Source organism: Rhinolophus sinicus, linkage group LG15 (assembly GCF_036562045.2).
Source record: "Rhinolophus sinicus isolate RSC01 linkage group LG15, ASM3656204v1, whole genome shotgun sequence".
NCBI lineage: Eukaryota > Metazoa > Chordata > Mammalia > Chiroptera > Rhinolophidae > Rhinolophus > Rhinolophus sinicus.
Genome location: NC_133764.1, coordinates 21,938,593 through 21,963,547, shown reverse-complemented (window position 1 = coordinate 21,963,547; position 24,955 = coordinate 21,938,593). Strand labels below are relative to the sequence as shown.

The 24,955-nt window shown below is 47.2% G+C and overlaps 2 protein-coding genes across 2 annotated transcripts; one reads left to right on the top strand and one right to left on the bottom strand.

The window, feature by feature from the left end:
• Nucleotides 1-281: 281 nt before the first annotated feature.
• FNDC8 (fibronectin type III domain containing 8) lies at nucleotides 282-3,840 on the bottom strand. The gene is made up of 3 exons (XM_019732588.2): nucleotides 2,994-3,840; nucleotides 1,272-1,496; nucleotides 282-744 (listed from the first exon to the last, which is right to left on the bottom strand). The coding sequence occupies exons 1-3, from the start codon at nucleotides 3,441-3,443 to the stop codon at nucleotides 592-594; spliced, it is 828 nt and encodes a 275-aa protein (XP_019588147.2). The 5' UTR covers nucleotides 3,444-3,840; the 3' UTR covers nucleotides 282-591.
• A 4,296-nt stretch (nucleotides 3,841-8,136) lies between these two features.
• Nucleotides 8,137-23,467, top strand: RAD51D (RAD51 paralog D). The gene is made up of 10 exons (XM_019732590.2): nucleotides 8,137-8,411; nucleotides 8,742-8,803; nucleotides 9,031-9,149; nucleotides 15,859-15,940; nucleotides 16,185-16,319; nucleotides 16,844-16,939; nucleotides 19,567-19,657; nucleotides 19,782-19,852; nucleotides 21,847-22,011; nucleotides 22,181-23,467. The coding sequence occupies exons 1-10, from the start codon at nucleotides 8,330-8,332 to the stop codon at nucleotides 22,274-22,276; spliced, it is 999 nt and encodes a 332-aa protein (XP_019588149.2). The 5' UTR covers nucleotides 8,137-8,329; the 3' UTR covers nucleotides 22,277-23,467.
• The last annotated feature ends 1,488 nt before the right edge of the window (nucleotides 23,468-24,955 follow it).

Genomic DNA, 24,955 nt, shown 5'->3' with positions numbered 1-24,955 from the left:
GAAGAGCTCACGTCTGATGCTGAGTGTGTGGGCTGCCACCTCTGTCGAGCATTGCTGGTTTTCCTGGTGAGCGTGTTTCAGCCTTTGAATACCAGTCTCTTCCTCCCACAGGGAAAGGGGTGATGTTGACAGAGCCAGGCAGTAGGTGGTGGTGGCATCCCATTGCCCTCCCTCTTGTTTTCTGCCTGCCACCCACTCACCTGGACTCTTGGCCCTGGCAGAAGCTAGAAAGCTAGATTGCCAGTAGCCCAGCTGAGGCTTTCCGCGGCATGAAGCAGAATTTAGGGGTTCTGGGTGACCTGCAGTTCTTTAATGAGGGACCTGGACCTAGCCCAGATCTGGGGAGGGCGTCGCCTAGCAGCTGTGGGCAGTGGCTAACCTGGCCTGTGGTGTCTCCAGGTGAATGGAACTCCTGTCTAGCCTTGGCCCCAACCCAGGGGTGGAGTTCAGGCACTACTGCTGCCAGGGCCTGGGCTGGCGGGTGGTCATCGGTTCCCTAGCTTGGTGCAGGTGGTACATTTCACGGTTCCAGTTCTGAGAGCCCTGGGCCAAAGCTGAAGGTAGGTGAGGGGCTTCCTGGGGCCCTCCCCCTTAGTAGGGAAATAGGTTTTCTAGATCTTCCACCCTCCGCATGTCCTCCAGCCCAATGGTCACTGTTCTCCGCTGGGGTTCCTTGCGCTGCACGGTGATCTGGATGGGGTTGTTCTCAGGGAAGCTGTTCAGGTCAGTGGCCACAGTTGCAAACTGAAATAACATGAGAAAACGCCTCAGTCTTCCTCCCCAGACCTCACCTCTGTTTCTGCTACTGTCTTGTTTGCTAAATGGGGTCTTAGCCAGCCTGACCAACTTACCTGTCGACACCAGAAACAGGTACAAAGAGTTATTATTCCAACCTGGGATGTTCCCATCCACAGGCCTGTGTACTAGGGTCTCACCCCGACCCCGTGCCCTGCCCACCCCAGCCCCCAGGCTGCTCCCTTCAGCCTCTCCTTTTCCTCAACAGGCTCTTGACTTCCTGGCCCACTCCCCATCACTGGTAGCAAGTTGAAAGAGGAACATCATAGCGATGCTGAGGAATACCTTAGTTTGCATCCCCACTGGGGCCAGAGTGGCTTAATCCTTAACCTTTCCAGAAGAGAGCAGCCTGGAATTGTGTATTTGCCCAGACAGAAGGAAAGCAAGCAGGGAGATGAGTCGTGGCGGTACAGGGGTGTCCCCAACCTCCAAGACCTCTCTCCCTGACCCCTCAGGCCCCTTCTCCCAGCGCTCACTTTGTAGGGCTTGGACCACTTCCCCGCCCCAGCTGTGTTGGCGGCACGGACGGTGAGGCAGTAACTCCTGTGAGGCTTCAGCTCCATCAGCTTGACGGTGGTGCCCAAGATCTTGTTGAAGATCCACGGGCGAGTCTGTACCTTGACATTTTTCTGGGTTACCTCCTGCAACAGGACCTGGTAAAAACTGACCTGTTGCTTGCCCAAGGCATAGGTCCAGGAAATCTAGGGGAAGAGAGCCCCCAAGGTTTCCTCAGACCTGGCCAGGCCTGGCCTCCCCTCACCCCTGCCTCCATCACCTCACGTGGGTGAGAATGCTCCCCTCCCATCCCCTGACCACCCACTCCCATCCCCTGCCCCTGTGGAGCTGTTGCAGGTCTAATGGGAAATAGAAGGCACTCCAATGATGGGAAACCATCATCTGGCAGCATACGCTCCTCTTCCTGCACAGCCCAACCCAACTCAGACGGTGCCCTCTTTCCATATTTCTTCTAGACTGTGTCAGTTGAGAAGGAACTTAGAATCATCTCATCCACCTTGATCATTACAGGTGAGATTTAATTTTCAGAGAGGGTAAGTGGCTGGCCCACGGTCACATAGCAATTAAGTGACAGAGCCGGGGTTCAAAGCAATAGCTCCAGAACCCGTACATTTTGTATTACAACAGTGGTTGCCAAGCCTAGCGAAGGATCTGAGGGAGTTCTAATAACACTGCCGATTCCTGGCCTGCTGTCTCCTGTCTGGTCTCCCATTTCCCGTTGCTCCTCCATCTAGGCCAGTAGTTCTCAAATTTTGGTATGCATCAGAGGACTTTTTAAAACACAGATTGCAGACTCCAGCCCTGTCAGTTTCTGATTTAGTAGGCCTACATTGGGTGGGGGTGGGGGGAATGGACACAAAAATTTAAATTTCTGGCAAGTTGCCATGTGATGCTGACACTACTGGTGGTCTGGGAACCACACTTTGAATAACACTGCTCTAGGCCATCCAACGTGGGGCTTCCAGGTTTATCTTCCTAAAATACAGCTCAAATTGCATCCATCATCAGAAAGCTCTGCAAAAAGCTGTTCCCTATTGATTACAGACAAATCTAAACAGTAGTAGCCCAACATTGGAGGACCTCCGGAAAATGACCCCAAACTAACTTTCCCCTCTATTCCTCTTCCGTTCCTCTAGGACAGTGCTGCTCCACATATGGTCTGTGGGCCATCAGCACCACCTGGTACATCCTCTCAGGCCCCACCCCAGGCCTACAGAATCAGAACCTCTAGGGATGAAGCCCAGGAATCTCGTTTTTAACAAGATGATCAGAGCTCCAGGCACGTGATAGTGTGAGATGCCCTGGATTAGAACCTAGGTGTCTCCTCCCCAACTTTCCCACCTATGAGGCTTTGCTTGTGTCAGCCCGTCCATGGAATGCCTTTCCCCCATCTCCAGATGTTTAAATCCTATCAAAAGCCACCAAGCTAATTCCTGCACCTGGAAGTAATGTCTTTTTGCCTCTGAATTCCTGGTGGTGGCATCTGAAATCTTCCTATAGCTCTGAGCACTTTTCTAGCTTGCACTGGAGATCTTTACAGACATGGCCTCTCTCCTAACCCGTGAACTTGAGGTCAGGATGCAGGTGGTAGGTATACACTCCCCCACAGAGCTCAGCTCAGTGCCTGGCACAGTGGGGGCAGACAGTAAGCCTTTGCTAAAAGTATAAGTAGGGGAACGCACCACGGCCGTGGAATCACTGACTGTGTGTTCACAGATGAAAGGTGCCTCTGGTATGTCCATGACCACAGAGGACTCCGAGGGTGTCGAGGAGGTGTCCTTGTCCAGCTCAGGGTTGTCAAGGTCCAGCAGGCCCCCAGTGGCCACTTGGGACTTGTATCGGTGGGGGCTGAGGGCCAGCGCCCCCTTGTCTGTATTCTTGGCCATGGAGGAGATGCTGAGTTTGTTCAGCTCGCCTTCCAGCATCCCTGCAAAGAAGCTGCTGTTGGGCTGGGTCACTGCCAATTTGATGGGATTCAACAAGGTGGATGAGATGGCGGAGATGCTGGTATCGTCTGAGCTACATTCAGAATCCTCCCCTGGCATCGGCTTCCTGGAGTGGGAGGGGAGACAGATGAGCCAGATGAAGGAGCCCACCCCAGCCCGTGCAGCTTGGAAGCTACCAGAGGCCATGCCTTGGGCCTGACTTACAAGGGTCCCCAGCTTCTTCTGAACAACTGAGAATGTCCTACTGCTGTGTGGCAGCACATCAAACCTACCAGGGCACTTAGTAGTGAAAAACGCAGGTTCCTGATCCCCAGTCCCCAGGTGGGATGGGAGTGGGGGAACTACTAAAGTTAATAGGATTCTCAGACGATTCTAACGCAGCTGTTCTGAGAACCACAATTTGAGAAAGACTGCCAAAACTTGAAGTCCTCCCTCCAAAGCAGGGTGCAAACGCTCCAGGAAATGAGCACAATGATCTCCTGGGGTATGGAAAAATATCTAAAAGTATCTAAAAGAAAAATAATAAATTCAACTTTACTAACATTTATTTATTATTATTATTTAATATTTAATGCAATTACTAATTCATTTACTTAGAATTTAACATGTAAAATATATAGCACGTAAAATTATTATAAATATGCATATACTGGGGTGAATTCTCAAACTTTTCTTCTAATTTTTTAAAATTATGAACTATTTTAGACATATCCGAAGATATCAAGAATAATATATTAGGTTGGTGCAAAAGTAATAGCGGTTTAAAAGGTGAAAAATAATTGCAAAAACCACAATTACTTTTGCATCAACCTAATATTATTAAGCTTTTATTTAGCCATCATCCAGCTTCAGAACTAAAGCCTCATCAGGATAGTTAAGGCCCCGGACGTATCTCTCCCCTGCGTCCATCCTCATACTCCCTCTAAGAGCTAACCAGTGAATTTAAAATTTTGTGTTTATTATTCCCCATGTGTCTTTATGGGTTTGTTACATATGTATGTTATCCCTAAGCAAGGTCTATTTTGCATATTTTTTAGCTTTACACAAATAAATGGCCACATTGTGTACATATCCGTGGTAGCTTGCTTTTTCACTCAACATTGTGCTTTTTAGGTCTATCTGTATTATACATGTAGCTCTGACTCAGTCATTTTGATTGTTGTGTGGTTTTCCATTACAGGGATATTTGTATTGTTACCAATTCTTTACTATTACAAAGAAAAACCTTCCACATGTTTGCTCACTACTTATATTTTTTTAATTACTGATGAAGTGCAAAACCCCCCAAAAATTGGCTTTCAAATCTTTTTTTTTATCTCGACCCAAAGAAGTACACATTACATGGCAATGTAGTATACTCATACATATACATACACTATGTACTAAACACAGATGCACAAACCAGTACTTACTTTAGGCGTGATAGGCCCTGGAATTTTTGGTCTGTTTTATTTCATTTTTATTATATTGGTCTCTACCAACTAGAATGAGTTCCTGACTCACTAATGGGTCACAACCCACAGTTTGAAGAGCGCTTGTCTAGAGAGGGCAGTCAAGGTCACACAGTGAGTTGATGGCAGAGTTTGAACTAAAACCCAGATCTCCGGGGTCCAAGATCTCTGGGGTCCCAGGCCTGTCCCATTGTTATGTAGCTCCCATCTGCCCCTGGCTCTTCTCCTCTGCTTCCTACCCCATCTCCCCCAGCTGCTCTGGCCAAGTCCAGCAACCAACACATATCCCTGGATCCCTTACTCCAGACCAGCCACAGGCTTCATGGTTGGTTGACGGGCCAAATTTTTCCTCCCTGAGCTCCAGCCCCGTCGGTCTCCTCCTAAAAATATCCTGATCAACTCAAAGCTCCTATGCTAGCCTTTGGTGGACGTTTGGAACAGATGATTCCCTTACTAAGGTCTCTTATACGCTGAAGAATCTGAGTATTAATGCCATTTATACTTCAGATTGTCCTAATGAATCTCTGTTTTAGATTTCCTTATTCAAAACACCAGTGCAGAAGTGGGCATGGAAGGCAGGGAAGAAGTAGGCTACGTGCTGGACATACTCTATTCTGATCTTTACAGCAGCCCTACTAGACGTGTGCTAACCCCAATGTGCAAATTAATGACCTTCAGTCTACAGCCATATATCTAAATGGTAGAACTTGGATTTGAACTTGGGCTCATAGCCCTAGACTTTCCTACTATACCATGAAGTTTCCTATAAACATCCATCACTTTAGCCATACCTGCTTACTTACAGGTCCATTAAGGGGAATGGACACTACATCCCTTTTCTATAATCAAGACGAGCTACATAGTTTGTGGGTCCCCTTCTTCAAAAATTATTAAGAATTTCAAGACAGTGACAGCAGAGCATTGAAGTTAAGCACTGGGCCCTTCTAAGTGTGGGGTTGTGTATGACTACATAGGTCACACACCCATGAAAATGCCCTGCAGATAACTCCCTCAGCCTCCATCAACCTGCACCACCACCCCTTCACTGGCTCACTGCTTCCCTTCCTAGGAGATTCAACTCACGTGTCACCTCCTCCAGGAAGCCTTCCCTAACTGAACCCCCTTCCAAGCTATACTAAACCCCCTCTGGTTCCTCAGTGTCCTTTCCTAGTTGCATTATTCTCAATTCTTTCCTGGCACCCTCCCAGCACACATACCCCAGGCTGGGTGCTCTTTATAGGCAGGGAGTGTGCTTTTCAGCTCTGCATTCCCAGAACTTAACCCTGGGCTAGACACCTTGCAGGAGCTCAAAGAGTTTTGTGGAATGAAGTAAATGGAACCCAGAATTACTGAGGAGGAACATAAGCCTCAGTCCAAAAGCAGGCAGACTACTGGGGGGATATAATCAGGCAGCAGAAGGTACCAGAAGGGAGGATTGAGAAGAGGAGTCTTAGGGGAGTAGAATGGAGCAGGGGTGTCTGTGGGGGGCTGGAGGTGTGGGAAAAAGACCTTAACTAGACAAAGTAGATGAGGAGCACTGTTAACAAATCTCTGACTAATCCCGAAAGGCCTCCTGGAACTGCAGGCCCACATGCCTCCAAGAAGTGATTTGGGGTCCGGAATCCATGGTGCATCTTGCACACATGCTCTTCCCTGGGAGCTCAGGACCTGGGTTGTGACAGGTCCAGAAAGTACCGCTTCTTCAACCCTTCTCCACCCCTCAGCTCTGGCATAAGAAAGGAGAAAAGGACCAGACTTGTATCTTACAGTAGATTGATGGTATCTTCCTCCAAGAAGTTAACCAAACTGCCTTTTGAGGAAAGTGGGAGTCCTTTGGTAGCAACCGTTCTGTTCATAGACTTGGGGTTTGGAAAGGGCTTCGACTTTTGATCAAGCACACTCGAAACGTTGAGGGTTTCCTTTTTCAGCATGGTCTCCTCCCCATCTCCCACTTTACAGAGCACCTCTGATGCCATCTAGTTTGTCTGGGACCACAGCTGTCACCATACAGGACAACCAAGCTGACAGGAGGCAGAGAGAAACTGGGGGCAGTGGACCCACCCTAGTTTGGGTGGGATGGGGGTGCAATGAGCTGACTTCATAAACATCACAGAGCATAACAATTAGGGGCAAGCCTCTCCCTTGATCTGAGCCTCTCCTGCTGCCCAGGGCCAGGATCTAGAGTGGGGCAGAGCTAAGGAACAGACTCCATCACCCTTCCAGCTCAAATACTCTGTGGTTACAGCAACTCTGTCCTCCAAAGATCTCAAAATGCTTACCACCTGTACGCTTTGGTGCTGCCCTGGGAAGGAGGAGAAGGATGGTGGGAGAAAGACACCTGGGCACGGAGGGAGGCAGCGCTGGAATGGGTCTCTGGGAGTACGAGACTTTGTAGAATGCTGAGGCTCTCTATCCAAAAATTCTAGGCAGCACAGCCCCACTGTGTTCAGTCATATAGGCACAGGGAAAGCCCATAAGTTCATGGAGTTCATAGCTCACATATACCCAGGTTTTACGGCTAGACTTCTAAACATGCCACAACCGCACCCCAAGTGTCTTCATATGTTGAGCGACAGTTGGGAGTGCTGCAGAGGGAAACAAAGATGGGCCAGACATTATTTCTGTTCTCCAGGACACCACTGTACAGTAGGAAAACATACAACTTCGGGAGTAAGAAGAGAAGAGCATTGGCTTTGCACTTAGATGGGATTTGTCTGTTCTAAATCCAGCTCTGCCCTTACAAGGTCTGTAGTCTTTGGCATATGACTTTATCTCCCTGAGCCTCAGTTTCCTCATCTGCGAAATAGGGATAAAAATAGCACCTGCCTCATTGGATTATGAGAAGATAACCCTGTAAGGTTGTTTTGTTTCTTCCAGGATGAGACAAAGCAAAGGACATTTAAAAATAACAAATCCTATTTTTTGTGTTCTATATACTCAGGGTTTTTGCTGTTATTCATTAAAAAATGGAAAGTACAGAGAAGCAGGTGTCTTCTGTGTGTTCTGTTGCTTCTTAGCACCAATGATATAATCTGTAATATTTAATTTTTTTAAAAAAAGTTTATTAGGGAATATTGGGGAACAGTGTGTTTTTCCAGGACCCATCAGCTCCAAGTCAAATCGTCGTTTTTTCAATCTAGTTGTGGAGGGTGCAGCTCACTGGTCCATGTGGGAATCCAACCCGCGACCTTGGTGTTATGAGCACTGCGCTCTAACCACTGAGCCAACCGGCTGCCCCCATGCTATTTAATTGATTTGATTTCTCTTCACTGTCTTGCCCTCACTAACAAGCAGGTCCCCTGTGCACAGGGATGGCTAGCCTTGTCGAGCTTCCGGGCCCAGCGTTTAGAACCGAGGCTCGCAGGAAGGCGCGCGTCCGTCCCTCGCAGCCAGCAGATGGCGCTATCGGTCCGGCCCTGGAGCCTGGAAGCCGGAAGCGGCCCTGCGGCCCGGGAGGGCGGGCCCTGGGCAAGGGAGACCCGGCAGGGTCCGCACCCTCCGCGCCGCCTCTTCCTTTCGTCCCCGCGGGCCCGGGGCCCCTCCAGAAAGAGGCGCCGGGAGGCGTCTAGAAAGGGCCCCGCGAATGCCCACGGGAATAGCGGCCCGGGGTCCCCAGGGAACATGGGCGTGCTCAGGGCCGGACTGTGCCCAGGCCTTACCCAGGACGTGGTCCAGCTGCTGAGGAGCCGCGGGATCAAGACAGGTGACCGCGTGTGCGCGCCACACAGCTGGGCACACCGCGGAGGCCACCCGCACCGCCCTGACACACCCGGGAGGGGGATAGCTCCGCCTTCCTCTGCCCCCCACCCTTCTGGAGAGGCTCGGAGGGTGGGAGTGGGCACGCCAAACTCCAGGCAGGCTCCTACTGTGTGCTGGGCACCGCGGCAGGTCCTGTGGCTCTGGCAGTTCCCGTAGGCCTCCTGAGATGGTCTGCCTTAAAGTAACATTGTCACCCCATTTCACAGATGAGGAAAAGCCAAGTGCGGGAAGCCCCGCCCTTCCTGCCAATCATCCATACGTGTTTTGTTTTCAGTGGTGGACCTGGTTTCCGCAGACCTGGAGGAGGTAGCTCAGAAATGTGGCTTGTCTTATAAGGTGAGCTGACGAACTAAACTTTCCAAACCTGGGTGTTTCTACATGTCCATCCCTGAGCCAAGGGAGGGAAGGGTTCCGAGAGATTGATAAGTGGGGGGGGGGGCGCGTAGGAGACCCTGGGATGCCCCCTCCCTTGGCTGGTCATTGCTCGTTGCTGAGTACTCTTGGTCCGCTTTGGGTTGAAGTGCCCATGTGCTCATCCTGAGTTGTCCCCACCCCTCCGGCAGGCCCTGGTTGCGCTGAGGCGGGTACTGCTCGCCCAATTCTCAGCTTTTCCCTTCAATGGCGCTGATCTCTACGAGGAACTGAAGACCTCCACTGCCATCCTGTCTACCGGCATTGGAAGGTTTGTATGTGTGCTTGCGGAAGAAGGTCAGAGGCAGGAGGACATGGCTGCCTCCTGCTTGGGTTTTGATGCTTGAGTCTAGAGAGCAGGGTTTCTCAAGCAGCGGTGAGGGCAGTTTGGACCAATGGTCAAGACTTCTGACTTCTCTTACCTTAAACGGGGTTTCTCGACCTCACACCCTAACACTTTGGGATACATAATTATTTGGTGGCGATCAGGGTGTCCTGTGCACTGTACGATGTTTGGCAGCCTCCCTGGTCTCTATCCACTAGATGCCAGTAGCACCTCCCTCCTCCCTATGTCATGACAATCAAATAATGTCTCCAGAAATTGCCAAATGACCCTGGTGGACACAGAATTGTCCCTGATTGAGAACTACTGTCCTGTAACACAAGATGTCAATATTTCACTATTATTCAGCATATCAGAGCAACTCTTCTCTGGCCCTACCTCCTATTTTAACTTAAGGATAGTGCAAGAGGGAACTTGGCAGGACTAACATTTGTTGAGTGCCTACTGTGTGCCAGCCATTGACTGTAGGTTATATAATCTCTTCAGTGAATCCTGTGAGTTAGTAATTATTAAGCTACTTCAGTTTAACCCAAGAGGAGTGAGGGGCAGAGGTGGGGCTCAAGCCCTGGGGTACTTGACCTAGAACTTGGTGCATGCCCCATACTCTGCAGCAGGAGGGGACAAGAGAGCTTCCATAAAGGACTAGTTATTAGGTTGGTGCAAAAGTAATTGCGGTTTAAAAGGTTAAAAATAATTGCAAAAACTGTAGTTACTTTTGCACCAACCTAATACATTCTGCCATGTTGTTGAAAGAGAGGGAGACGGAGGACAACAGCCAGTTTCTAGCCAAGGGCCTGTTGGTGTGGAATTTGATGAAGAACTTTGCCACCTGAAAGGTTTTTGGATCAGTTTGGCCCTTGCTGTTTCCATAACATGTTCTCTTGGCAAGGTTCAGCAGCATGGTGCCTGCTCCCCCGGGTTGGGGGTCTGAGGCTGTTACCATCAAGCACTGGCTGAGTGCCTATTGGGTGCCAGATAACATTCAGATGATAGGTGTGCGAGTGAGGCTTCTGCACTTGAGTGTGGGGTCTAGTGAGTGGAAAGAAGAGCAGGTGAACACAGCAGAGAGGTGCATGCATGCGTGGAGGCCGCATAAGAAAGGGGTGATTAACAGACTTGGCCTTTGGGCTTAGGGAGCTTATAAAACCAACATCCTCAGAGGGAGCATTTATGGAGCAGTCAAGTCGTAAACTGGCAGGATTGCAGCTGCAGAGGGTCACTGCAGGGGAGATCAGAGCGGACACTTCACAGGAAGTGTCTGTGAAGGAGGCAGTGTGGCCTTTCTCAGTGCTTACCAAAGGCCAGGCACCGTGTTTACACTTCATGGTGCATTATTTCATTTGTCCTTCCCAACCACCAATGATGCATTACAACTAAAATCACCATTCTTTAGATGAGGAAACTGGGACTCGGATTAGGTGGCTTGCCCAAGATCATGCAGCTAGTAAGTGGCAGACTAGGCCCTGGAAGTCACATCTGTCATACCCCTAAGTCTAAGAACCTGACTCTAACGCATCTACCCTGTAGTCTCCCTCAAGGCAGGGGGGCGTATTGTGAAATTAGAACTACAGGCGTGTGGTAGAGTGTGCAGGGTGCATGGGACTAGGGAGGCTGGCAGGAGAGAGACCAAGGAAAGGGATGGCAGCGGTGGGGTGTGTGAGTCCGATCTAAGGCAGGTGACAGCGGGAGACGTATTGACGAGGACAAGTGGCAAGCCTTACTGCCAGGTAGGATTCAGGTGTGAAGAATCAAAGATGACTCCCTAGATTTCTCCTTCCTCACAGTGGTCTGTGGACAGTGAATGGATGTGATGTTTTAAAGGGAACCAGGAGGGGAGTTCTTTAGTCAAAAATTTGGGAAATGCTCCAGTAACCTGAGTTAAAGAGATATCTTTGTCATAGACCTTCTCAGAGCCTTTAGTGCTGATATGCAGTGTGGACCTTTATGAGGACGATAGAACATGTAATGTACCTTGGAAGAAGCTGTGTGGATTGGGGGAGGGAGGCTGAGTGGTTCCTTGAAGGCCATAGACATGTTTTGTTCATTTCTCTATCTCCCTTATTTTAGAATAAGGCCTTCAGGAAATGTGGGGCATTCAGGTGATGTTTGAATGAATGGCTGTGAAGGAATGACTAAAAGCCAGTTCAGAGGGAAAGGTAGAGGATACATCCCAGGAAGTCACTTGTATCCAAAACAAGTGGTAAAACCCAGGTATTCTTCTGCTCCACACGGCAGCGGGGTCCCTCTCCATTTCAGTGTGCTGAGTTAGAGGTGATCAGTAGAGAGGTCCTCTGGGCAGAAAGAGACATGGAACAAAACAGGTGAAAAGTCAGCTGGGAGGTGGATTTGGAAATTCCTTATGCAGAGTGATCCTCACGGTCAAGAATGTGCTTGATTCTTGACTGGAGAACCCAATGGTTTAGCCCAGGCTGCACATTAGAATCAATTGGAAGCTTAAGAAATATTTATGCCTCGGTCTCACCTTTAGAAATTCTGATTTAACTGCTCTACGCTAGTGGCTCCCAAACTTGTCCGCACATTAGAATCACCTGAGAATCCTTTTTTAAAAATTTTTTTTTATTGGGGAATATTGGGAAACAGTGTGTTTTTCCAGGACCCATCAGCTCCATGTCAAGTCGTTGTTTTCAATCTAGTTGTGGAGGGTGCAGCTCACTGGCCCATGTGGAAATCGAACTGTGACCTTGGTGTTATGCGCACTGCACTCTAACCACTGAGTCAGTCGGCTGCCTGAGAATTCTTTTTAATAGACACGTTTTTATTACAGGTCTGAATGTTACAGCATCATAAAAAATAGTAACATTTAGTGTTTTTCTGGTTATAAAAGTAATACATGCTCATGAGACAATTTGCAACACACAGGGCAACAAAGAAAAAAAGAAAAACCACCTCAGTTAATAATTTTAGCCTTTTTGTGTCCATGATATCTAAGATTCCTGTTAGTGTACACATTGTTGTCATCCCTTTTGCTTAACATTCTCTCCAATGTCTTAACGTTTCCCCAACGTCTTTAAGTCTTCAAAACATTTTAATGGTCATACAATATTATAGAATATGTATAAATCACAGTTTACCCATAATTAACTATTCAATCACCAATTTGGAAATTTCTAACTGTTCTCCTGTAATTCATTCTTTCAAGACTGTTTATTGAGTGCTTACTTTAAACATGCAAAAGCCAGGCTTCTATAGACAAATCGCACTCTCTGGGGATGAGACTCAGATATCAGTATTTTTTGAAGCTCCCAGGCGACAAGCAAGTTTGGGAACCGCTGATACCGGCCTGTTTTTGAAACTCCTTTGGTGATTGTAATAGGCAGGCAGGGTTGAGATCACTAGCTTAGCTTAATGGTTTTCCAACTCGGAGCATGCCTCCAAATCACCCGGAAATGGAACTCAGATTCAGTTTCTAGCCCCAGAGTTTCTGGTTCGCTAGGTGTGGGGTGGGGCCTGAGAGTTTGCATTTCTACCCAGTTCCCAAGTGATGCTGCTGCTGCTGCTGCTGCTCTGGGGACAACACCGGGAGAAGCGCTGCTGCAATGGGACTGCGGGTTCTCTAATCTCAGGGGGAGGAATGGCATCCAGGAGCGGCAGAGGCTGGATGTGTTTTTAAAAAGGTGCTTGTTAAACAGAGACAGGATAAACGCAGTCATCCCAGGAAGCCACAGGGCTGCAGTGGTAACCAGAGTGTTTGGACTGGTAGGGACCTGTGGTTCTAATCGTGGGGTCCCTGGAATTGAAATAGACGGGGTGCTTAGTAAGGTGCTACTTGGCGTATACAGAGGGTCATGGGAGATCTTCCAGAGCCATTTCAGAGGACTGGCACCTGTGAAGATGGATGCAGGGTTGGATAAGGGGTGTGTGTGGTCAGGACACAGAGCCAATGATTAGGCTGTGGTGTAGGAGGCGAAGCTTCAGCCTATCGGATGGGCAGGCCATGGAGGTAGGTAGTGACCTATTTCATGATGGTTCAAGGACAAAACCTGAATTAGGCATTGGCTGTGTCTTGAGTTTATCCCAAGGCTCCCACAGCCAGAGTGCTGACAAGAATAGGAACTAAATAGCTCCGTTCTTTCGCTCTTTTCTCTGGGAATGTTTATTGTGCGTCTCCTGTGTTTCAATCACTGCCAGTGTTGGGGGTGTAAGTGAACAAGGCTCAGTCCTGGCCCCGGGGTAGTCTGGGCAAATGGGGAAGACAGACAAAAACAAGCACATAGAAAATAATTACATACTCCTAGAACAAATAAGTGAATTCGGCAAGGTTGCAGGATACAAGAATTACACGTAAAAATCAATTGCATTTCTATATACTCAAAATGAACATGTGGAAATGGAAATTAAAAACACAGTACCATTTACAATTGCTTCAAGGAAAATGAAATACTTAGGTCTAAATGTAACAAAGCAAATATAGGATCTGTATGCGGAAAATTAAAAATTGCTGATGAAAGAAATCAAAGAAGCACCAAAGTAAATGTAGGGACATGCTGTGTTTGTGGATTGGGAGACTCAACATAGCAAAAATGTCAATCCCTCCCCAAATTGATCTATAGATTTAATGTAGTTCCTACCAAAATCCCAGCAAGGTTATTTGTAGAAATAGGCTTATTCTAATAACTTTATGGAAAAGCTAACGGCCTAGAACAGCTAAAACAATTTTTGAAAAAGAAGAATAAAGTTGGAGGAATCTATCAAATTTTAAGGCTTACTTTATAGCTATAGTAATCAAGAAAAATGTGGTATTGGTAGAGATAGATACACAGATCAGTGGAGCAGAATAGAGAACCCAGAAATAGACCCCAGGTATCTCCAACTGATTTTTCAGAAAGATGCAAAAACACTTCAGTGGAGGAGGAATATAGCCTTTTGAGCAAACGGTGCTAGAGCTATTGGACGTCATAGGTAATAAATGAACCTAAACCTAAACCTCCTGCCTTATACGAAAGGTGAAAATGGATCTTGGACTTAAATGTAAAACATGAAACTATCAAGCTTTTAGAACAAAATAGGAGAAAAGCTTTGGGAACTGGGGCTAGACAAGGAGTTCTTAGACTTAACGCCAAAAGTATGATCAATAAAACAATTGATAATTTTTAATTAATCAAAATTAAAAACTTTTCCTCTGCAAAAGAGGATGAAAAGACAAGCTATAAAGTGTGGAAAATATTTCAAAGCCACATATTCAACAAAGGACTTGTATCTAGAAAATATAAAGAATTCTTTAACGTCAATGGTAAAACAATCCACTTAGAAAATGGGCAAGACATGAACAGACATTTCACTAAAGAGGACATACAGGTGGCAAATAATCACATAAAAGGATGGTCAACATAATTAGTCATTAGGGAAATGCAAATTAAAACTATAATGAAATATTACTGTACACCTACCAGAATAGCTAAAAAAAAAAAAAAAGAAAGAAAAAGAAAAAAAAATGATAACACCAAATGCTGGTAAGGATGTGAAGGAACTGGATTACTCATACATTGCTAGTTGGAAAGCAAAATGTCATAGCTACGCTGGAAAATACAGCTTAGTAATTTGTTACAAAATTAATATGCACTTACTGTACAATCCAGCAATTTTATCCTTGGGCATTTATTCCAGAGAAATAAAAACTTAGGTTTACATAAAACCTGTACACAAATGTTCATAGCAGCTTTATTCATAATTTCCCCAAACTGGAAAGAGCTAAAATGTTCTTCAGTGGGTGAGTAGTTAAACAAACTTGATACATCCATACCATGGAATACTACTGGGAAATAACAGGAAACAAACTATTAATACACACAACAACTTGGATGGATCTCAAGGGAATAATGCTGAGTAAAAAAACAATCACAAAGGTTACATACTCTATGATTCTTTGTACGTAACATTCTTGAAATAACATAATAGAGATGGTGAACAGATTAGTGGTTGCCAGAGTTTAGGGACTAGGGTCGGAGTGGGGGCGTGGCTATTAAAGGGTAGCACAAGACAGCCTTGTGACAATGGAAATGTTCTGTATCTTGATTGTGGTGGTTACATAAATCTACACGTGTGATAAAATTGCATAGAACTACACACACACACACACACACACACAGAAATAACAGTGGTGAAATCTGAATAAACTCTGTAGGTTGTACCAATGTCAGTTTGTGATATTGTACTGTAATACAATTGATCTTATAATGCAAGATACTACCATTAGGGAAAACTAGGTGAAGGGTACATGGGACCTTGCACATTGTTTTGCAACTTCTGTGAATCTGTAATTATTTAAAAGTCTTTTTTAAAAAAGATAAATGATGGGAAATGCTATCACGGAAGCACACAAGGGACTGAGATGGAAAATGGAAGGAAGAACTTTTGAGGGGGTGGCAAAGACCTCTGTGGAGAGACTCTCTTTAAGCTGAGCGTGAAAGGATGAGGAGGGGTCACGGAGGAACCCTTAGCCGTGCCCTCTTCCCTCAAAGGAAACCACCAAGGGAAGCCTCCTGACCAGAGACGTTCTGAATGTCTCCAGACAGAACCAGGGCTTGGAAGGAATGTCTTGCTTTTCCTCTTGGCTCCTACTCCCTGCATACTCCCCAGTTGCCTGGATTGATTCTCTTCCCCACTTTTCTGCCATCAGCCTGGACAAACTGCTTGATGCTGGTCTCTATACTGGAGAAGTGACTGAAATCGTAGGAGGCCCGGGTAGCGGCAAAACCCAGGTACACATGCGGCCAGCAGCCCGGAGGATGGGGGGAGGTGGGTGTACAATCCTGGATCCCTGGGAGAGTTTCTGTCAGCGGCTTTTGATTCAGAACTCAGAAGAGAGAAGATGGGTGGTGAGGAGTGGGGCTTGAACTTGACCCGTTCGTATCACTGGGATCTGGACTAGTTTTGGTGGGGAGCTTCCATTCTGGGTTCTCTTCGAAGGCTCAAGTTCACCCAACGCCCTGTCTCTCTATTCAGGTATGTCTTTGTGTGGCTGCAAATGTAGCCTATAGCCTACAGCAGAAGATCCTATATATTGATTCCAATGGAGGGCTGACAGCCTCCCGCATCCTCCAGCTACTTCAGGCCAGAACCTCAGATGAGGAGGAGCAGGTAAGGGACAGGAAGATGGTTGGGTTCCTTTGAAGCTCTGACACATAAAAGACTCCATTATCCCATACATTGCAAGAATTTGGGCCATTTGGATGAACAGTCATTTCTGGCTTTGAAACTTGCTGTTCTATTAATACTTTCGGTATTCTTTAAATCTCCCCTGTTATGACATCATCCCAGCTTGAATGATACCCACAGTATCCTTCCAGGAAACCCAACTCTTCGCAAACCCTAACTCAGGGCCAGCAAACACCCAGCGTCTGTGTTTCTTTCCCATATCTTGCTCATGGCGGATACCACTAATCAGTCCCATCACTCTTTCCCTGTGAGCTCGGAGGTGGCTTTGCAGCTTAGCACCTGGGCAGCCACCACTGTGAGAAGTGTCTCATTAGACAAAACCCATTTGCCATCCTGGACCTGAGTCCTGTATCCAGGTTGCCTCTTCCTGCTAGATTTCTCTTCATCTTGCTTGACCTCCTGCTCCCTCTATTGAAAACCCCTCCTTCTCTTTCCCACCCCTTCAGGCAGGAGCTCTCCAGCGGATCCAGGTGGTGCATGCCTTTGACATCTTCCAGATGCTGGATGTACTGCAGGATCTCCGAGGTGCTGTAGCCCAACAGGTGAGCCTGCTGTTCTTCCCCTGCCGGCTTCACACAGCTTGCCGGGTGCCATCTGTGTGTGGGCAGGTGTCCTACTGCAGACCCTTGGGCAATGCAGATGTGCAATCTGGTGAGTCCAGCTGTGCGTGCCCCTCCCAGGTGGGATTCCGTGTGCGTAATTCATTCCTGCGAGCCTCATTGTTTACATGCTTATCTTCCCCACTCAACAGTCAGCCCCTCGAGTGCAAGGACCATGTCATACTCATCTCTGCATTCCCCCGCTGGGTCAGTTCTCAGCTGCAGGTAACAGAGTCTGTCTGACAGACATTTGGACCATGATGATATTTAATTATCTCATGAGTCTGGAGGTTGGCAGGGCCACAAGATCAGGGCTCCAAGTTGGTGTGTCTGATTCTCTTGCTTTTCCACCTCAGGATTGCAAAGTGGCTGCCATAGCCAAAAGCCTCGTGATTTTATATATCCACATCCATCTTCAGGGCAATGAAACTCAGTACCTCTTCTCTTTTATCAGGGAAGAAAATCTTTCTCCAAAACCACTGGTAGACTGCCCACTTGCCCTTATATCTAGTTGGCCCAAACTGAGTTATAATGTGTATCTTACACCAGGGGTGGGCCTTCCCTCCCCAGTGTCAAGAGATCTCTGCCCAGTACTTGACCATATTCAGAATTCTGTTAACAGGGAAGAGTCCGTTAACAAGGGTTCAGTCAGAATGGTATTTGGGTTGGGGTCCCGCTACACCTGCTAGGTGCTTCGACAGGATTTGGTGCACTGACTTAACAGGCTCTTAGATTTGGAAGACACCTTAGAATAGTCTACTTCATCTTACATGTTTTCTCTCACCCCAAAGCATGACATATTCCTGTGGGCATACCCAGAATTGTATACCATTTTTGCAAACTTTAGAACATAAAACTTTTGAACAACGACTACCCATCGGAGTCATAGCTGGTTATGACCCACCTGTGTGCTGAGACGTGAAGTCATATAGTCCTGATCTAATCCAACCCTCTCATTTCTAGAGATGAGGGCCAGAGAAGTTCAGTGAAGTAGCCCAAAGTCACCACATATTTAGAATAAGAACTAAGCTTATAACCCAAATCTCTTCACTCCCAGCTCAGACTGTAGTTTTTATTGTAGGACCATAAGATGGTATATAGTCTATTATTGTATAACAAGTTACCACAAACTTAGTGACTTAAAACAACATATTTATTACCTCACAATTCCTGTGGGTCAGGAGTCTAGGCACAGCTTAGCTGGGACCTCTGCTTAGGGTCTCCGTAGGCTGTAATCAGGTGGTCGCTGGGCTGTATTCTCATCTGGAGGCTCAACTGGGAAAGAATCAGCTTACAAATTTAGTCAGGTTGTCAGCTTCAGTTTCTTGCTGGCAGTTGGCCAGAGGCCACCTTCCATTCCTAGAGGCTTCCCACTGTTCCCTGCCGTGTGGCCCTTTCCATAGGCAGTTCACAGCATCGCCATTTGGCTTCTTCAAGACAGCACGAGAGTGAGCAAAATGCAACACGCAGTCTTATGTAACGTAATATAATCATGGGAGTGACGTCTCATTACCCTTGCCATATAACATAGGCTGATCAAGAGAGTGACACGGCGACACCTTGTGATCTCTTATTAGAAGCAAGTCACAGGACTCACCCACGGTCAAGGGCAGAGGATTATACAAGGGGCTTGAGAACCTAATGATGGGTGTTGTGGGGGCCACCGTAGTGGTCTGTCTGCCACAGAGGACCTGATAGCACCACCGTTACAAGCAGGGAAAGCCTTACTCTCTCATTTTAGCTAGAGATTTCAACCTGCTCTCCCAGAGACTAAAGAAGGCCCAAGCTGATTGCAGTTTTAGCTTCTCTTCTGCCATCCTTTCTTAGACAAGTTGGCTGGTCAAGAGGCAGTAAGTGGAAGATGAAGGAAGACGTGCAAAACGCAGAGCAGATAATGCTGAATATCCAAGATTTGGCCGACATGAAGTGAAAAAAATGTTGTGGAAACAATCGGCAAATGACTTAGACATAGGAGTAAAGGAGAGGAGAAGGGAAGCATCAAAGGCTGTTTAGGACCAAGAAACTAGAAGGATGCTAATGTTTGTGTACAGACAAAAAAACGGTTTTAACAAATGACTGTCTACGTATGTAGTCTTCATTAGGAACCATTTTAGATATGGAAGGTGAGACCCTAGAAGCCTAATCTAGAAGGAGACAGTAAAGTAGAGAGAAGGCTAAACGCAAAGGAAGTTAGGAATTTGGGAAGTAAGCAGGAGAGGGAAAAGAGGGGCCTTACACGATGGTGGAGGGCTGTCCCTCAGCAGAAAGATGGCCACTAAGAAAATTCCTAACCAGGGGCCACAGGACTCTGAACAAGAATTTCCCAGATTTCATTACTTTAGGGTATTGTGATGTCCTGTAATTTAAACCCTCTCTATCCACCCAAGTCTTCGGTAAAATCTGTGACACATACAAATGGGGGTGGGGAAAAACGACATTGCTGAAATTGCCTGATGCCTGCACCATGGTCAGAGGTTACCAGTTTCTGAGAGGAGCAAGCTTGTCCTGTAATGGGAGCCCCCTGGAGGCCAACTGGTTCAGTGCACCTGCTCCCCCCCCCCCCCCCCCAGGTGAGCGATTCTTCAGGGACTGTGAAGGTGGTATTTGTGGACTCAGTCACCGCCGTGGTTTCCCCACTTCTGGGAGGTCAGCAGAGGGAAGGTGAGTGATGTGACAGAGCCCAGGGTTAGAGACATGGCCTTGTCTCCCAGCTCTGGAGTCCCGTCCCTGGCCAGCCCAGGCCCTGATGCCCCGCTGCCCTCCCTCTCTGCTTCTCCTCCCCCAGGCTTGGCCTTGATGATGCAGCTGGCCCAAGAGCTAAAGACCCTGGCCCGGGACCTTGGCGTGGCAGTGGTGGTAAGGCAATGGGCTTGGCCAACCGTGCTTGTCTTACCCCTGATCCCTGGGCTTCACCAAGGGGGGACAGCAACACGGTTTCTAGCTATAGCTCTTTATTTCCCTTAAATGGCAAATTCTGAACCTTTAGGAGAGTGGCCCTTTAGGAAAGGGTCACAGCCCAACTTCCCAGGGTCATCTAGAGCACTGGTCCGTGAAAGGATCAGACCGTAAATGGCCAAGGGGTCAAGGACAGTCTTGTTTTTCTTTTTACTTTAAGTCAGGGTAATTGAGGTAAATTCATATAGAGTTACTTTCTCCTTGTTTGAAGTTTGACTAACTGATACCATTGTATTGTCTTGTTATCCCTCCGTAATCAAGACGCAGAATATTTCTATCACCCCAGAAGGGTCCTCCAGCCCCAGACAACCACTGATCTGGTTGCAGTCCAATAGTTTTGCCTTTTCCAGAGCTTCATAGAAAGGGATCTTTTTGCTTTTAAAGTAACGTTTTCTGCTTATGGAGTAATTTCATAACAGTCTGTGTGCTTCTCAGAAAGGGTTAAAATAGTTCAACATAGTAATCAATCTCCACATCCACTGAAACCATATTTTTACCTATGTCCATAGAATCTTTTCTCTCTGCATATATACATAATCGTTTAACCAACTTTCCAACTAAACAGTAACCTTGTTTGAAAAAAAATAGCTTACCATCTCAACCACTTCCCATGTCTTTAAATACCGTTTGTTTCCCCAAAAATAAGACCGAGCCAGACAATCAGCTCTAATGCGTCTTTTGTAGCAAAAAATAATATAAAACCCGGTCTTATTTTAATATAATATTCTTTAAGAGTGCCATTTTTAGCGGCTACATATTATCTTGTTTAATATCTATGTTGTAGGGGTCGGCAAACTTTTTCTGTAAAGGGCCAGATAGTAAATATTTGAAGCTTTACGACCTCATGGTCTATGTCGCAACTACTCAACTCTGCCCATATAGCATGAGAGCAGCCCCAGAGAATATCTAAACAAATGGGCATGGCTATGTTCCAAGAAAACTTGATTTTCAAAACCAATTTTTGGGCCAGATTTGGCTTGTAGACAACAGTTAGCCGACCCTTAGCATATCATAATGATCTAAACATTTCCTGATTTGGGGCCTTTAGATCATTCCCAGTTTTCCTCTATTTTAAATAAAACTATAGTGAATACCCTTCTACCTAAATCTCATTGCACATCTCATATTATTTTCTCAAACTCCCAAAAATATAGCTACTAAGTCAGGGATACATGTGTTTTGAAATGTCTAGCTATGACATTGCCAAATTTCCAGGAAGCCTGTATTAATTTTTGCACCCACCAGCAGTGTAAGAGGATCTGTTTTCCTGTTCTTTTGTTCCTTACACTGGGTCCTAGGGCCTCCCTCACCCCTGCTGTGTGCCAGGCTCTGGCTCAGGCAGTGGGGATTCAGTGATGAACAAGCCACAGCCCCTGCCCTGGGGGGCCGGGGTGGGTGGGTGGGGAGCACCTCCTCAGGAGGATACCACGAGGCTCAGGTTGCTTCTTTCTGACTAGCCTGGACAGAGTAGAGCTGACCCACTACATTAGGACTCCCCACCACCCCCATTCACACAGATGCACCCCCTGACACAAAGGGCTGGATGCACATGGTCTCAGGATGCCCATCTGCTGGGTTGGGGGGTAGTAGGCTAAAACCCACCACTGGCTTCCCTGCAGGAAAGTGCAGACGGCGCTGCTTATTCCCAGACACATGCCTCATCGCCTTTGTTAGAGTCAAGCATGAGGCATCGTGGTTTAGTGGAAAGAGCTGTGTACAAGTCAGGAGCCCAGGCTTCTAGTTCCAGACCTGCCATGGATAAATTATAGAGCCTTGGGGAAGGCATTTCTCTGCACTAGGCCTCAGTGTTCCCATCTGTAAAATGAAGCAGTAGGAACAGATGGCCTCTATGCTTGCATTATGGATCTGCAAGTCTTGGATCCTTTCTGCCGCAGGTGACCAACCACATGATCCGAGACAGGGACAGCGGGAAGCTCAAACCTGCCTTGGGCCGTTCCTGGAGCTTTGTGCCCAGCACCCGGATTGTCATGGCCCTCAGTGAAGGAGCAGGAGCGCCATGCAGCCAGCGCACAGTGTGTCTGACCAAATCTCCGCGTCTGGTGAGCCGGCCCCAGGAGATAGGCAGTAATCTGGGATCTTCAGGGTGGTTTCCATGCCTGCTGATGTCTTATAGAGGAATTCTTGGATGCTGAGACCCTACGACCAAAGAAGCTATCCACTTGGGTTGTTTAATGGAAAAACTTACCCTTCCCTCCTGTTTTCTTCCAGCCAACAGGTTTCCAGGAGACGGTAGACATTGGGACCTGGGGGACTCCAGAGCTGAACCCAGTGTTACAGGAAGATCAGATAGGACCCTGCTGTTGATTGGGAAGAGGGAAGACATCAAGGCCCCTAACTCTCCTGCTCAGGAATGCCTGCTGTTCACTGCCACCCCGCACTCGGGACCGCAGGAGAAGCTCTCAAGCTGGGTAAAAGAGACATCTCAGTTTCTTTAGCTTCTGTCTCTGCGGAAACATACAGAGCTACAGACGAGAGAAGGTGCTATGGTGGAAGGACCCAGAAACTCATGCTGGTGCCAAGTTTTCTTGTTTCTACCGTGTGTGTTTCCAGTAGGAGCTGAGTTCACCCTGGCTTGGGGCATTTCTGAAGAAGCACACTCACTCACTGTACTGGGTACCTCTGGATAGATAACCATAGTGACCGGATGGATGGATAACCCTGTGTGCCACCATCATACCTGCACTCTGTCCTGACACAGCGACTGAGCCATGAAGCCTCTAGTTTGCCTTTGCTTCTCTTCTCTTCTTTTTTTTTTTTTTTTTGCCTCTCTTTTTCCAACTATAAAATGAAGCTCTCTTCCTCTTAGCTATCTTTGAGTTACTGGGTTGAAGTAACCTCATAAATGCAAAACGCTTTTTCATCTATGTCCTGCTCTTAAAAATATAAAAAGGAAATTCCCTGAGCTCTGGAGCCACCTCATTTCCCCTCAGAAGGTTGTTTTTCAGTTTCCCCCAGTGAGGCCCCCCAAAACGGTTATTCCTCTTTTGCTCTTGCTGATTTGGTCTCGCACACCTGCACGCATCACCAGGACGAGGTGAGACCAAGAGCTCGCCGCAGTCCCAGGGATATAATTCAACAGAAAGGGAGGATGTGACCTGCTCCAGGTGAATCCAGCCGTTTGTTTAATGTGCCTGGTGCCCTGTGGGGCCCCTCCACAGTATAGAGTATCCAGAGGTGCTGAACCATGGCCTTGCCCATAAACAGACAGAGGAGAATTTGCTCAGTAAATAGAGCCAGCTGGGAAAATTGATGCTAGCATAAATAATACATGGCAAATCTAGTCTTTATGCAGAAATTCATTGCCGGTGGCTCCAAGATGCAATATAATTACCCTTCTCTTCCTGCCAGCTGTACTACAGCCCAGTGCCCTAGTGTATGAAATAACCCCCCTGTCTGTTACCAGCACTGTGGCCATTCGTCTGAGAGCTGTAACCCTGGCTGGGAGAGGAGGAGGACACCAGGGAAAGGAAAATAAAAGGCAAAGTAAAGAAATGATCAAGATTGTTTACTGAACACATTTTTTAAAGGAAGATCGCCTTTCTCAGAGAACCTATTGTCTAATTAATTACTTGTGTCTTGGCTGCAAGAAAAGGAATGATATGACATTTAGAGATGATAAACACAGCAGGGATAGAAGCAAGAAGCACAGAGGATTGGGAATGTGTGGGGGGCTGGCTCGAGGGCATCTGCCTGAGGACGGTTGGTGAGCCTAACAGCAGGGGCCCTGGCACTGCTTCTCTCACAGTGGACCCCAGGAGAAATTAATCTCCAGTATCCTTATACCATGAGTGGTTGGCACTTTTCTGCAACCATGGTAGGAAACAATATGTTAAGCTAGGAAAGGCCAATGCCTGCCCACTCTTAACCATTTGGGCATCCTGAACCTGTGCAGATATCACCAATCAATCAGCCGTTCTTTTTTGCAGATCTTGGAGTCTTGCAGTTTTCCTTCACACGACACTCCAGGTAACCACAACCAATCGCAGTTGGAATTGGCATTCAGGGTGGAACCTGGTTGTCATCTCAGCCCTGGGCAGATCTGCCATGTTTCTAGGTGCTTAGTCCCTGAGGACCCTAGAATAATGCAGTTTGAGAGGCCTGTAAAGATCATCTATCTGGCCCATCCTGTCATTGAACCGAGGAGAAAACAGGCCCATGGAGTAGTGACAGTCCCAGTGACAGAACGGTCTGGAACCAGGACTCCTGATCCCTAGGCCAGGGCTCTTTCTGATCTCATGGTGCCTTTAATTTCAATCCAGTTCCATTTCTGCTGAGGCCCTTATTCCAGTTCACGGTGCCACAGCCCTCACCCAGGTGGCCTCTCTGGCCACGGGAAGGCTGTCCATTCACTGCTATGCCAGACCACCCTGTGACATTCCTGCAGGACCTGGTTTCCTCCTTGGGCCTTGCTCTTAGACCAGGATTTTATCTCATCTTGCGTGCTGTCACTGCACACTGCTCTGGGCACACCACACTGACAATTCCCCAGCATGCCTCAGACCAGGCTGGCTCTTCTACCCAAGTGCTTTTTGTTCCCTTTTGTGGGGCCTCTGCCCCCGCCCCCCCGCACACCCACCCTGACATCCTTCCTTCCTATGTCTTAACGGTGGTCCAGATAGATGTTTCTCATCACCCCCCTGTACCACGCATACTTCCTGTGCACTTGTCTGCCCATGAGCTCAAGATCCACTTTAAGGGCTCCTATGTTAATTTTCTTTTGTTCTTTACACATTACGGGAGCTCAGTAATTGTTAAATATATGAATGGGTGGGCTTTAATGTGTTTTAAAGATGAAGGAATTCAGGAATGTTTTTTTTTCCTGATCTTGATAGTCATTGAGTCCCCAGAGTGTCTTTTTACATATCCTTCTACAGAGGACTATTGTATGTTGATATTAGACAAAATTAATGTTGAGTCCCTACTATGTGCTAGTCCTTGATGACTTTAAGTCAGGCGCTTTGAACTCCTCCAAGGCTCTCTGAG

Coding starts and splice junctions, on each gene's coding strand:
- RAD51D (XM_019732590.2), top strand. CDS start 8,330: ATGGGCGTGCTCAGGGCCGGACTGTGCCCAGGCCTTACCCAGGACGTG. Junction 8,412..8,741: donor GAGCCGCGGGATCAAGACAG/GTGACCGCGTGT, acceptor TTTTGTTTTCAG/TGGTGGACCTGGTTTCCGCA. Junction 9,150..15,858: donor CTGTCTACCGGCATTGGAAG/GTTTGTATGTGT, acceptor TTCTGCCATCAG/CCTGGACAAACTGCTTGATG.
- FNDC8 (XM_019732588.2), bottom strand. CDS start 3,443: ATGGCCTCTGGTAGCTTCCAAGCTGCACGGGCTGGGGTGGGCTCCTTC. Junction 1,497..2,993: donor TCAGTGATTCCACGGCCGTG/GTGCGTTCCCCT, acceptor CTCTTCCCCTAG/ATTTCCTGGACCTATGCCTT. Junction 745..1,271: donor AGTGGTCCAAGCCCTACAAA/GTGAGCGCTGGG, acceptor ATGTTATTTCAG/TTTGCAACTGTGGCCACTGA.